We start from the raw sequence: 12,120 nt of genomic DNA on the forward strand, positions 1-12,120 counted from the left end.
GGGCAGGCGCTGGTAAGAGTATCGACCAAACAGGGTGTTAAAGGTGCACAGCTTAGCACTCTCTTCATCAAGTTTCAGCTGCCAGAATCCATGCAAGGCATCCATCTTGGAGAAGAATTTTGCTCCTGTCATTTCGCTGACTATTTCCTCTCTCTTTGGGATTTGATAGTGCTCTCTTTTTATATTAGCGTTAAGGTCCTTGGGATCCATGCAGACACACAATTTATCAGTCTTTTTTGAATTGACACAAACCATGGAATTTACCCAGTCAGTCGGTTCCTCAGTCTTCTTTATGACACCTAGTCCCTCCATGCGGTCTAGCTCTTTCCGCAGTTTCTCACGGAGGGCCACCGGAACTCTCCTGGGTGTGTGAATCACAGGTTGTGCGTCATCTCTCAGTTTGATGGAGTATGTAAAGGACAGTGCTCCGAAACCCTGAAATACATCCGCGTACTTGTGTGTTATAGCATCATGCTTTATATTTGTACTGTCTTGGGGGGCACTCTGCACACAGTTCAGTTCATTAATAGTATAGACTCGTTTTACCAAGCCCAAATCCACACATGCCTTATCCCCCAACAGTGACTCATGTCCTTCAGGCACTATAACAAACGTCAATGGGTGAATGCGATTTTTTCCCTTAACATTCAGCCTACACATTCCTTTTGTTTCAATACTTTGTCCATTGTACGCCTTCAAAGCCACTGTCTTGTTCAGTATTTTTGGACTCACTTTGAGATTCCATGCATCACTCCAGCTTATGAGGTTTGCCTTAGCACCTGTATCTAGCTTGAAGGGAACAATGGTGCCATTTACCAGCAAGGGGGCTATCCAAACTTCAGTCTTTAGTCCTACGGAATGTACTTCCTTTTCCATATCTTTACCCTGTTTTAAGTCATTTTGCACCATTCCAACATACAAAGTCTCCGATTCTGTGTCTTCAGTCTCAATAGCATGCACTGTCTTTTTACCTTTGGTTTTCTCTTCCCAAAAGCACATTTTAGCAAAGTGATTCCTGCCTTTACATTTTGCGCAGTTCTTCCCATAAGCCAGATACTGTCTTGCCACATGTCTATTGCTGCACCATCTGCAATCGTATGGCATCATAGTTCTGATCTCTGTGCGCCCTCTTGTGTCCCTTCTGTGTACTACATCCACTGGTAGGTTGTCCAGTCCCAGCGCTCTCACGCCCGTTGCTGTAGTTCTCCCATTGAATTTTTGCATGTGCATGGCTGAGAGTTCACTAGCATGACATATTTTTACTGCAGCATCCAAAGTTAAGTCATTGTCCCTAAGCATTCTCTCCCTCACCTTCTTGTCAAGTATTCCAAAAATGACCTGATCGCGTATCATCGATTCCTTCAAGTCTCCAAAGTTACATGTTTGTGCTTTTGTTTTTAAGTCCGTCAGAAAAACATCAAAGGATTCTCCTTGCTTTTGCCCGTGGGAGCGAAAAACAAATCTCTCGAACGTTTCATTCTTTTTAGGTGTGCAGTATTTATCGAACAGATCTATCATCTTGTCCAGATCATTTTTGTCACCTTCAGCTGCGAACATAAATGTATTATACAGCTCGATTGCCTGTGAGCCAGCCACTGTTAGCAACAAAGCTACCTTACGTGTTCCAGAGCTAGTCGTGGCATCGATCGCTGTGAGGTAGAGAAGAAAGCGTTGTTTGAATTCGCACCAATTTTCATCCAGATTTCCTTCAAGTTGCAGGCTAGTAGGTGGTTTTATCCCTTCCATTGTTGTGGTATGCCCGTATCATGTGTTCTATAAATCCTGGTACCATGTAATGTTATCTTATATTGTAGTATTAAGAGGCTTACGAGTAGATATCGTTGAGTACTCTTTATTAGGTCTTGAGTCAGTGCCAGCTCATGTAGTACTGCCGCATGGCCAAGATGGCTTCCTATTTATCTGACTGCCATCAAGCAGCTGTCTTTACTATAGCTACTGTCAAGCAGCTGTCTTTACTACAGCTACAGTTATCTGTACAGGCAGGAAGATGGAGGGAGAGATAGGGAGACAGAGGGAGAGAGAGACCGGGATCGAAAGAGACAGGGAGGGAGACAGAGAGAGAGAGACAGGGAAGCAGGCAGGGAGACAGTGAGAGAGAGACATGGAGACAGAGAGAGAGAGAGAGAGAGAGAGAGAGAGAGAGACGGGGGAGAGAGAGAGACAGGAAGACAGAGAGTGAGACAGGGAGGGAGACAGGGAGAGAGAGAGACAGGGAGATAGAGAGAGGGAGACATACAGAGAGAGAGGGGGGCTGGGGAGAGATACAGGGGAACAGATGAACATAACAACAACAAATTGTATTTATATAGCACCTTTAAAGTAGTAAAATGTCCCAAGGCGCTTCATACGAGTGATTATTAAACAAAATTTGACACTGAGCCACATAAGGAGAAATTAGGGCAGATGACCAACAGCTTGGTCAAAGAGGTAGGTTTTAAGGAGTGTCTTAAAGGAGGAAAGAGAGGTAGAGAAGCGAAGAGGCTTAGGCAGGGAATTCCAGCGTTTAGGGCTTAGCAGATGAAGGCACGGCTGTCAATGGTGGAGCGATAAATATCAGGGATGCTTAAGAGTCTAGAGTTGGAGGAGCGCAGATATCTCGGGGGGTTGTGGGGCTGAAGGAGATTACAGAGATAGGGAGCGGCGAGGCTATGGAGGGATTTGAAAACAAGGATGAGAATTTTAAAATCAAGGTATTGCTTAACCGGGAGCCAATGTAGGTCAGCAAGCACAGGGGTGATGGGCGAACGGGACTTGGTTCGACAAAGTGCATGGATGTGAAATTGGCTAAGTGATAAGAAACAGACAGTAGTGATGAACAGTTGTTTTTCAGACTGGAGGAAGGTGTTCCCCAGGGGTCAGTTCTAGGACCACTGCTTTTCTTGAGATATATTAATGACATGGACTTGGGAGTACAGGGCACAATTTCAAAATTTGCAGATGACACAAAACTTGGAAGTATAGTGAACAGTGAGGAGGATAGTGATAGACTTCAAGAAAACATAGACAGGCTGGTGAAATGGGCGGACACGTGGCAGATGAAATTTAATGTAGAAAAGTGTGAAGTGATACATTTTGGCCAAAAGAATGAGGAGAGGAAATATAAATCAATCCTGAAGGGGATGCATGAACAGAGGGACCTGGGGGTATGTGTGCACAAATCGTTGAAGGTGGCAGGGCAGGTTGAGAAAACGGTTAAAAAGGCTTATGGGATCCTGGGCTTCATAAATAGAGGTATAGAGTACAAAAGTGTGGAAATTATGATGAACCTGTGTAAAACACTGGTTCGGCCCCAACTGGAGTATTGTGTCCAATTCTGGGCACCACACTTTAGGGAGGATGTGAAGACCTTAGAGAATGATTCCAAGGATGAGGGACTTCAGTTATGTTGATAGACTCAAGAAGCTGAGGTTGTTCTCCTTGGAGCAGAGAAGGTTGAGAGGAGATTTGATAGAGGTGTTCAAAATCATGAGAGGTCTGGACAGAATAGATAGAAAGTGTTCCCATTGGTGGAAGGGTCGAGAACCAGAGGACAAAGATTTAAGGTGATTGGCAAAAGAACCAAAGGTGACATAAGAAAAATCTTTTTTACACAGCGAGTGGTTAGGATCTGGAATGCACTGCCTGAAAGGGTGGTGGAGGCAGACTCAATCACGGCTTTCAAAAGGGAGTTGGATAAGTAGCTGAAGGAAAGATATTTGCAGGGCTACGGGAAAGGGCGGGGGAGTGGGACTAACTGAAGTGCTCTTGCAGAGAGCCGGCACGGACTCGATGGGCCGAATGAACTTCTTCCATGCTGTAACGATTCTATGGTGCGAGTTACGATATGGACAGCAGAGTTTTAGATGAGCTGAAGTTTATGGAGGGTGGAAGATGGGAGGCCGGCCAGGAGAATGTTGGAATAGTAAAGTCGAGAGGTAACAAAAGCATGGAGGAGGGTTTCAGCAGCAGATTACCTGAGGCGGGGAGGAGTCAGGTGATGTTACGGAGGTGGAAATAGGCGATCTTGGATATGGAGCGGATATGTGGTCGGAAGGGTCAAATAGGATGCCAAGGTTATGAACAGTCTGGTTCAGCCTCAGACAGTGACCAGGGAGAGAGATGGAGTCAGTGGTTAGGGTTTTTGGAGGTTGTGTTTCCGGATGGTGTCATCAAGGGGCAGCATGTAAGATGAGAACTAGGAGGGGGCTAAGCATAGATCCTTGGGGAACTCCAGAGGTAAAGAGAAATCATTACAGGTGATTTTCTGCCTACGACTGGATAGCTAAGACGGAACCAGGTGAGTGCAGTCCCACCCAGCTCGACAACAGTGGAGAGGTGTTGGAGAAGGATGGAATGGTCAACCGTGTCAAAGGCTGCAGACAGGTCGAGAAGGACATGAAGGGATAGTGCACCATGGTCACTGTCACATGGGATGTCATTTGTGACATTGATGAGAGCTGTTTCGGTACTGTGACATGGGTGGAAACTGATTGTAGGGATTCAAACATGGAGTTCCGGGAAAGATGGAGAGGAAAGGGAGGCAGGAGATGGTGCGGTAGTTTGCAAGAACAGTGTGGTAAGGGGTTGTTTTTTTGTGGAGGGGGGTGATGACGGCAGATTTGAAGGGGAGGGGGACAGTATCTGAGGAGAGAGAACCGTTAACAATATCAGCTAACATGGGGGTCAGGAAGGGAAGCTGGGTGGTCAGCAATTTAGTGGGAATAGGGTCGAGCGAACAGGAGGTGGGGACAAGATGAGCTCGGGGAGATAGGAGAGAAACTAGAGAAAGATACGAGTTCAGATCTAGGGCAGCAGGGAACCTTAGGGGAAGTTTGGGCCGGTGGGCTAGGGGAAGGGAGGGAAACGGCAGTAACAGCTGATCAGATGGTCTCAATCTTAGCGACAAAGAAGTCCATGAGCTCCTCACACTTGCTGGTGAGGGTGGAGGTGGCAGGAGAGAGGCGTTTAAGAAGACGGTTTGCAGTGGAGAACATAAGAAACATAGAAACATAGAAGTTAGGAGCAGGAGTAGGCCATTCGGCCCCTTGAGCCTGCTCCGCCATTCAATGAGATCATGGCTGATCATCCAAATTCAGTAACCTGTCCCTGCCTTCTCTCCATATCCCTTGATCCCTTTAGCCTTAACAAATATATCTAACTAACTCCTTCTTGAATATATTTAATGAATTGGCCTCTACTGCCTTCTGTGGCAGAGAATTCCACAGGTTCACCACTCTCTGGGTGAAGAAATTCCTCCTCATCTCCGTCCTAAATGGCTTACCCCTTATCCTTAGACTGTGACCCCTGGTTCTGGACTCCCCGGCCATCGGGAACATCCTTCCTGCATCCAGTCTATCTAGTCCTGTTAGTATTTTATAAGTTTCAATGAGATCCCCTCTCATTCTTCTAAACTCCAGTGAGTATATGCCCAATCGACCCAATCTCTCCTCATACGTCATTCCTGCCATCCCAGGTATCAGCCTGGTGAATCTTCGCTGAACTCCCTCCATGGCAAGAACATCCTTCCTCAGATAAGGCGACCAAAACTGCACACAATACTCCAGATGTGGTCGCACCAAGGCCCTGTACAACTGCAGCAAGACATCCTTGTTCCTGTACTCTAACCCTCTCGTTACAAAGGCCAACATACCACTTGCCTTCTTAACCACCTGCTGCACCTGCATGCTTACCTTCAACGACTGGTGCACAAGGACACCCAGGTCTCGTTGCACATCCCCTTCTCTCAATTTATTGCCATTCAGACATTAACCTGCCTTCCTGTTTTTGACACCAAAGTGGATAACCTCGCATTTATCCACGTTATATTGCATCTGCCATGCTTCTGCCCAATCACCCAACCTGTCCAAATCATACTGGAGTTTCTCAGCATCCGCCGTACAGCACACACTCCCACCCAGCTTTGTGTCGTCTGCAAACTTGGAGATATTACATCCAATTCCCTCGTCTAGATCATTAATATATATTGTGAATAGCTGGGGTCCCAGGACCGATCCCTGCGGTACCCACTAGTCACTGCCTGCCACTTGGAAAAAGACCCATTTATTCTAACTCTTTGCTTTCTGTCTGCCAACCAGTTCTTTATCCAAGTCAATACCTTGCCCCCAATCCCATGTGCCTTAATTTTACACGCTAATCTCTTATGCGGGACCTTATCGAAAGCTTTCTGAAAGTCCAAGTACACCACATCCACTGGTTCTCCCTTATCAATTTTACAAGTTACATCATCAAAAAATTCCAGTGGATTAGTCAAGCACGATTTACCTTTTGTAAATCCATGTTGACTTTTTCCAATCCTGTCACTGTTTTCCAAGTGCTCTGCTATTACATCTTTTATAATGGACTCTAGCATTTTCCCCACTGCCAATGTCAGGCTTACCGGTCTATAATTCCCCATTTTCTCTCTACCACCTTTTTTGAATAATGGGGTAACATTAGTTACCCTCCAATCCATGGGTACTGTTCCAGAGTCTATCGAATTTTGGAAGATGACCAGCAATGCATCTACTATTTCTAGGGCCACTTCCTTAAGTACCCTAGGATGTAGATTATCAGACCCTGGGGATTTATTGGCCTTCAATCCCGTCAATTTCCCTAACACCATTTCCCTACAAATACTGATTTCTTTCAGTTCCACCCTCTCATTAGACCTTATGTTCCCTGACATCTCTGGGAGGTTATTTGTGTCCTCCTTTATGAAGACAGAACCAAAGTTTGTATTTAATTGGTTTGCCATTTCTTTGTTCCCCATTATAAATTCCCCTGATTCTGACTGCAAGGGACCTACGCTTGACTTCACCAATTTTTTCTCTTCATATACCTATAAAAGCTTTTACAGTCAGTTTTTATGTTCCCTGCAAGCTTACTCTCATACTCTATTTTCCCCCTCTTAATTAATCCCTTTGTCCTCCTTTGCTGAATCCTAAACTGCTCCCAATCCTCAGGTTTACTGCTTTTTCTGGCCAATTTATATGTCCTTTCCTTGGATCTTATGCTATCCCTAATTTCCCTTGTTAACCACGGTTGAGTCAACTTTTTTGTTTTAATTTTATGCCAAACTGGGATGAAGAAATTCTGTAGTTCATCCATGCGTTCTTTGAATGTTTGCCATTGCCTATCCACCGTCAACCCTTTGAATGACATTCCCCAATCAATCCGACCCAACTCGCACCTCATACAATCGTAGTCTCCTTTATTTAAATTCAGGACCCTAGTCTCTGAGTCAACTATTTCACTCTCCATCTTAATGAAGAATTCTATCATATTATGATCGCTCTGACCCAAGGGGCCTCGCACAACAAGATTGCTAATTAGTCCTTTCTCATTACATAATACCCAGTCTAAGATGGCCTGATCTCTAGTTGGTTCCTCGACATATTGGTCCAGGAAACCATCCTGTATACACTCCAGGAATTCCTCCTCCACAGTATTGTTACTAATTTGTTTAGCCCAATCTATATGTAGATTAAAGTCACCCATGATAACTGCTGTGCCCTTATTGAATGCTTCTCTAATTTCCCGTTTAATGCCATCCCCAACCTCTGCATTAATGTTTGGAGGTCTATATACTACTCCCACTAATGTTTTCTGCCCCTTGGTATTTCTCAGTTCTACCCATACAGATTCCACATTATCAGAGCTAATATCCTTCCTTTCAGTTGCGTTAATCCGCTCTTTAACCAGCAATGCTACCGCACCTCCTTTTCCTTTTTGCCTATCTTTCCTGAATATTGAATCACCTGGATGTTGAGTTCCCAGCCTTGGCCACCCTGGAGCCATGTTTCCGTAATCCCAATCATATCATATTCGTTTACCTCTACAGAGTAAAGCTCCCTCTACACTGTCCCATCAAACACTCTCAGGGCAGGTACAGCACAGGTTAGATACAGAGTAAAGCTCCCTCTACACTTTCCCCATCAAACACTCCCAGGGCAGGTACAGCATGGGTTAGATACAGAGTAAAGCTCCCTCTATACTGTCCCATCAAACACTCTCAGGGCAGGTACAGAACAGGTTAGATAGAGAGTAAAGCTTCCTCTACACTGCCCCATCAAACACTCCCAGGGCAGGTACAGCACGGGTTAGATACAGAGTAAAGCTCCCTCTACACTGTCCCTTCAAACACTCCCAGGGCAGGGACAGCACGGGTTAGATAGAGAGTAAAGCTCCCTCTACACTGTCCCAACGAACACTCCCAGGGCAGGTACAGTATGAGTTAGATACAGAGTAAAGCTCCCTCTACACTGTCACAACAAACACTCCCAAGGCAGGTACAGCACGGGTTAGATACAGAGTAAAGCTCCCTCTACACTGTCCCATCAAACACTCCCAGGGCAGGTACAGCACGGGTTAGGTACAGAATAAAGCTCTCCCTACACTGTCCCATCAAACACTCCCAGGGCAGGGACAGCACGGGTTAGATGCACATTCTGGAGCCGTTCGTAAGGCACTTTGATGCTGTGGGGGATGGGGGATCATAAATGTCTCTGGAAGGATGAATTAGACGGGCTGAATAACCTACTTCGTTTATTCTCATCTTTATGGTATTTCCTGTAATTACAGATGGATTTTAACTGTACTTAGCAATGACTAGAAGGTGGAATAAGATCTGGTTCTCAAAGTGCTGATTGATCCCATACCATTAATTAACCGGAACGGAATAGAATCTGACCTTTTTGAACTCTGCTTCCTGTGTCATTGAGAACAGAGCTCTGACCATGGAAACCCTGACACTGACCAATTTATCCTATTTTTTGCAGGGTGTCTGTTTTCCTTTTCAGGGAGAGTCAAACATGTCCTGTGGATCGAGTTACTCAACCAGACAGTGAAGCGACACCCTTAAAATCCCCTTTGGACCTAAAGATTTGCTCAGTGTCCCAAATCTGGGCCACTGGGGCGCCTCTCTCCAGGTTAGAATGAGCCAGCAGCAGGTGACTGAGGCAGGAAGCAGCCTCCCTCACCTCTACACATCGGATGAGCTGGAGTGTAAGATCTGCTATAATCGTTATGACTCGCACAGCCGAAAGCCCAAGGTGTTAAACTGCCTTCACCGCGTTTGCACCAAGTGCCTCCAGAAAGTTGCCAACATAAAAGATTCCTCTCCTCACGTCATCAGTTGTCCGTTTTGCAGACAGGAGACCCATGCACCACAAGAGGAGATCTGCCAACTGCAGGATGACCCCATCATTATGGCAATGCTCAGCTACCGAGACAAGGCCAAGAATCGGTCGCCATCTGAGCTGGTGTTGACCCCTGCCAATTTCGCAAATCTCAATGACACATCCAGCAACTCCTCAAACTGTCTGGTCATCACTATAATGGAGCTCGAGAGAGATTCTCCCCCGACCAACAACACCAGCATGTTACCAATCATCAGCTACTATAGACCCTCCAGCTTGGATTCCCTGACATCAGTGTCCCGTCAGCAGGCGACAGACAAGTGCAGGCCATGTCTCTGGAAGGGCATTCCCCGCTACCTCACTTGGATTCTGGGACTCTTTTACTTCAGCTCTGTGCCTCTCGGGATCTACCTGTTGGTGTTTCAGAACATCACCCTCGGCATAGTCTTTGTCAGTCTCGTCCCTTCAAGTCTGGCCCGATGTGTAGTTTACGGGTTTTGCCAATGTGTGTGCCATGAAACATTGGCCTGTTTGACCAGATTACATCAAACATTGGGCGGGATTCGGACCAGAGATTGTCATACAGCTGGGGTGCAGCTCCCAATATGGCAGAAGCCTGGAGTTATGCGTAAACACACAATTTGATCATTTACCTGATCAAATTTTGAACCCCTCCCTCAGATCTCCAATTACCCTTTGTTCTAATGGAAGAGCTCCAGTTTCTCAAATCTCTCCTGATAACTAAAGGCTCTCTTCCCTGGTATCATCTCAGTGAATCTCTGCACCCTCTCCATGGCCTTGACATCCTTCCTGGTGTAAGATGCCACAAAACTTGAACCAATATTCTAACTGCAGCCTAACCAATGATTTGTACAGGTTTACATGACCTCTGCCCTGTTGTACTCTACACCCCTATTTATAAAACCGAGGATCCCTTGTGCTTCTTTAAACTACTTTATCAACTTGTCCTCCCACTTTTAAAGGTTTGTGTATCTGAACCGTTTGTTTCCTACAATACAACACTGTCAGCGACTACACTTGAAATGTACTTCATTGGCTGTGAAGCACATTGCGAGGTCCTGAGGTGGTGAAAGGTGCTATATAAATGCAAGTCTGTCTTTCTTGTAGGTTTTAGAGACATTAACATAACATGGCTAAAATACACTGACATCAAATGTCTGATATAATGAGTATTATGGGAGAGAGAAGTTTAATCTGAGTTCAAAACTCAAACAGGCGCAACACTGAAAAGACATTCCATTCACTGAATTGACATGTTGGAGTCTGTAATCAGATCAGGGGTGAAACAGATTTTGTCTGTTACTAACCACAATAAATGCTTAAACCAGAGTGAGTAATAGAATAGATTAGATTATAATGTGTGATGTTTATACCTATAACTGTGAAACTGTGAAATAACATCATTAACAGCAGGCAAGGTAGTTTAGGGATAATGAGAACATTACTGAAGTAAAGTAACTGCCAGGAACCAGGTAAAGTGTCCTTGTAAACCACAGATTAGGGATGTTCCAGCTGTCTTTCCCTCGCTTCCTGCCAAAACCTAGCAGAGAAGACAAAGAAGAGTCAGGTGCCAGAGATGGATCACTACAGGGTATAAAAGTGAGGGGATCCTGATGTAAGGGGACAGTCGGGACTGGAGACACCGGAGATCAAGCTCAGGGTGCCCGAGGTTCCATCCAGCGGGCTGACCTCGTGTAAGTTACTGTGGACACGTGGGACTTGCAAGTTTACTCTGATTGATGGATCAATGTAAGGTACTGTAGGGATCAACGGATTCCTATCTAAATCACTGAGGTCGAGTCAGTTCAGTAAATTAACCGAATTTAATTAAACTGGTGAACAAAACAAAAACATGTAGGAGCAACAGCAAACAGGTCCATACAATAAATGATAAATTGACCCTTAGTGTTAGGGGGGATTAAATACGTGGGGTTATGGGGATCGGGTGGGATATGTGTCGGTGCAGGCTCGATGGGCCGAAATGGCCTCTATCTGCACTGTGGGGTTTCTGTGATTCTGTGATTCTGTGAATAGCTTGTTCCACGAGGTCTGAACTCAGAACCTCCCACCTCTGACGTCATGACGTCATCACGTTTCCTGCCACTCAGGGCACCACGTGACCAGCGTGGTGACGTCATCGCGTTGTTTCAGGGTTTTTACAGAAAGCTTCTTTACACTCAGCAAGCGGACATAGGTGCTGTAACATTGCTTTAAAGACAGTTATTCATTTGTACAGGAGTTCATTGGTGGTTTTACCACATGCGCCCCCCCCAGAAGTGTCTTTAATCATCAAAGTCAGAGGAGGTCGGCATAGTGGTTAGCACTGTTGCCTCACAGCGCCAGGGACCCGGGTTCAAATCCGGCCTCGGGTGACTGTCTGTGTGGAGTTTGCACATTCTCCCCGTGTTTGCGTGGGTTTTCTCCGGGTGCTCCGGTTTCCTCCCACAGTCCAAAGATGTGCGGGTTAGGTTGATTGGCCATGATAAAAATTGGCCCTTAGTGTTAGGGGGGATTAAATATGTGGGGTTACGGGGATAGGGCTTGGGTGGGATGGCTGTCGGTGTAGGGACCGGGTGCTAGGGTTTGGATGATCAGCCATGATCTCGTTGAATGGCAGAGCAGGCTCGAAGGGCCGAATGGCCTACTCCTGCTCCTATCTTCTATGTTTCTATGTTAACCAAAGTTCAAACAAACAAATATCATGGCTTCTCAGCTGAATGATCATGAACTGAAGTTACCTTTTCCAATCAGATCTAAGCTAGATCATGAGGATTTAAGACAAAGCCATTTAGCCCATCCCTCTCATACCCTAACTCTCCCACTAAAGCCCATCCCTCCAGTAACCTAACACTCCCACTGAAGCCCATCCCTCTCGTACCCTAACACTCCCACTGAAGCCCATCCCTCTAATGCCCTAACACTCCCACTGAAGCCCATCCCTCCAGTACCCTAACACTCCCAC

The 12,120-nt window shown here is 45.8% G+C and overlaps 1 protein-coding gene across 1 annotated transcript; it reads left to right on the forward strand.

Annotated features, from left to right (window-relative positions):
- The first annotated feature begins 737 nt into the window (after window positions 1-737).
- Window positions 738-10,487, forward strand: LOC147108476 (E3 ubiquitin-protein ligase RNF182). Its single transcript, XM_086005122.1, has 2 exons — window positions 738-1,723; window positions 8,778-10,487. The coding sequence occupies exon 2, from the start codon at window positions 8,934-8,936 to the stop codon at window positions 9,780-9,782; it is 849 nt and encodes a 282-aa protein (XP_085861248.1). The 5' UTR covers window positions 738-1,723; window positions 8,778-8,933; the 3' UTR covers window positions 9,783-10,487.
- Window positions 10,488-12,120: the final 1,633 nt, after the last annotated feature.

This window comes from Somniosus microcephalus, chromosome 13, assembly GCF_052327205.1.
Source record: "Somniosus microcephalus isolate GS21.2 chromosome 13, FLI_Smic_1.0, whole genome shotgun sequence".
NCBI classification, from domain to species: domain Eukaryota; kingdom Metazoa; phylum Chordata; class Chondrichthyes; order Squaliformes; family Somniosidae; genus Somniosus; species Somniosus microcephalus.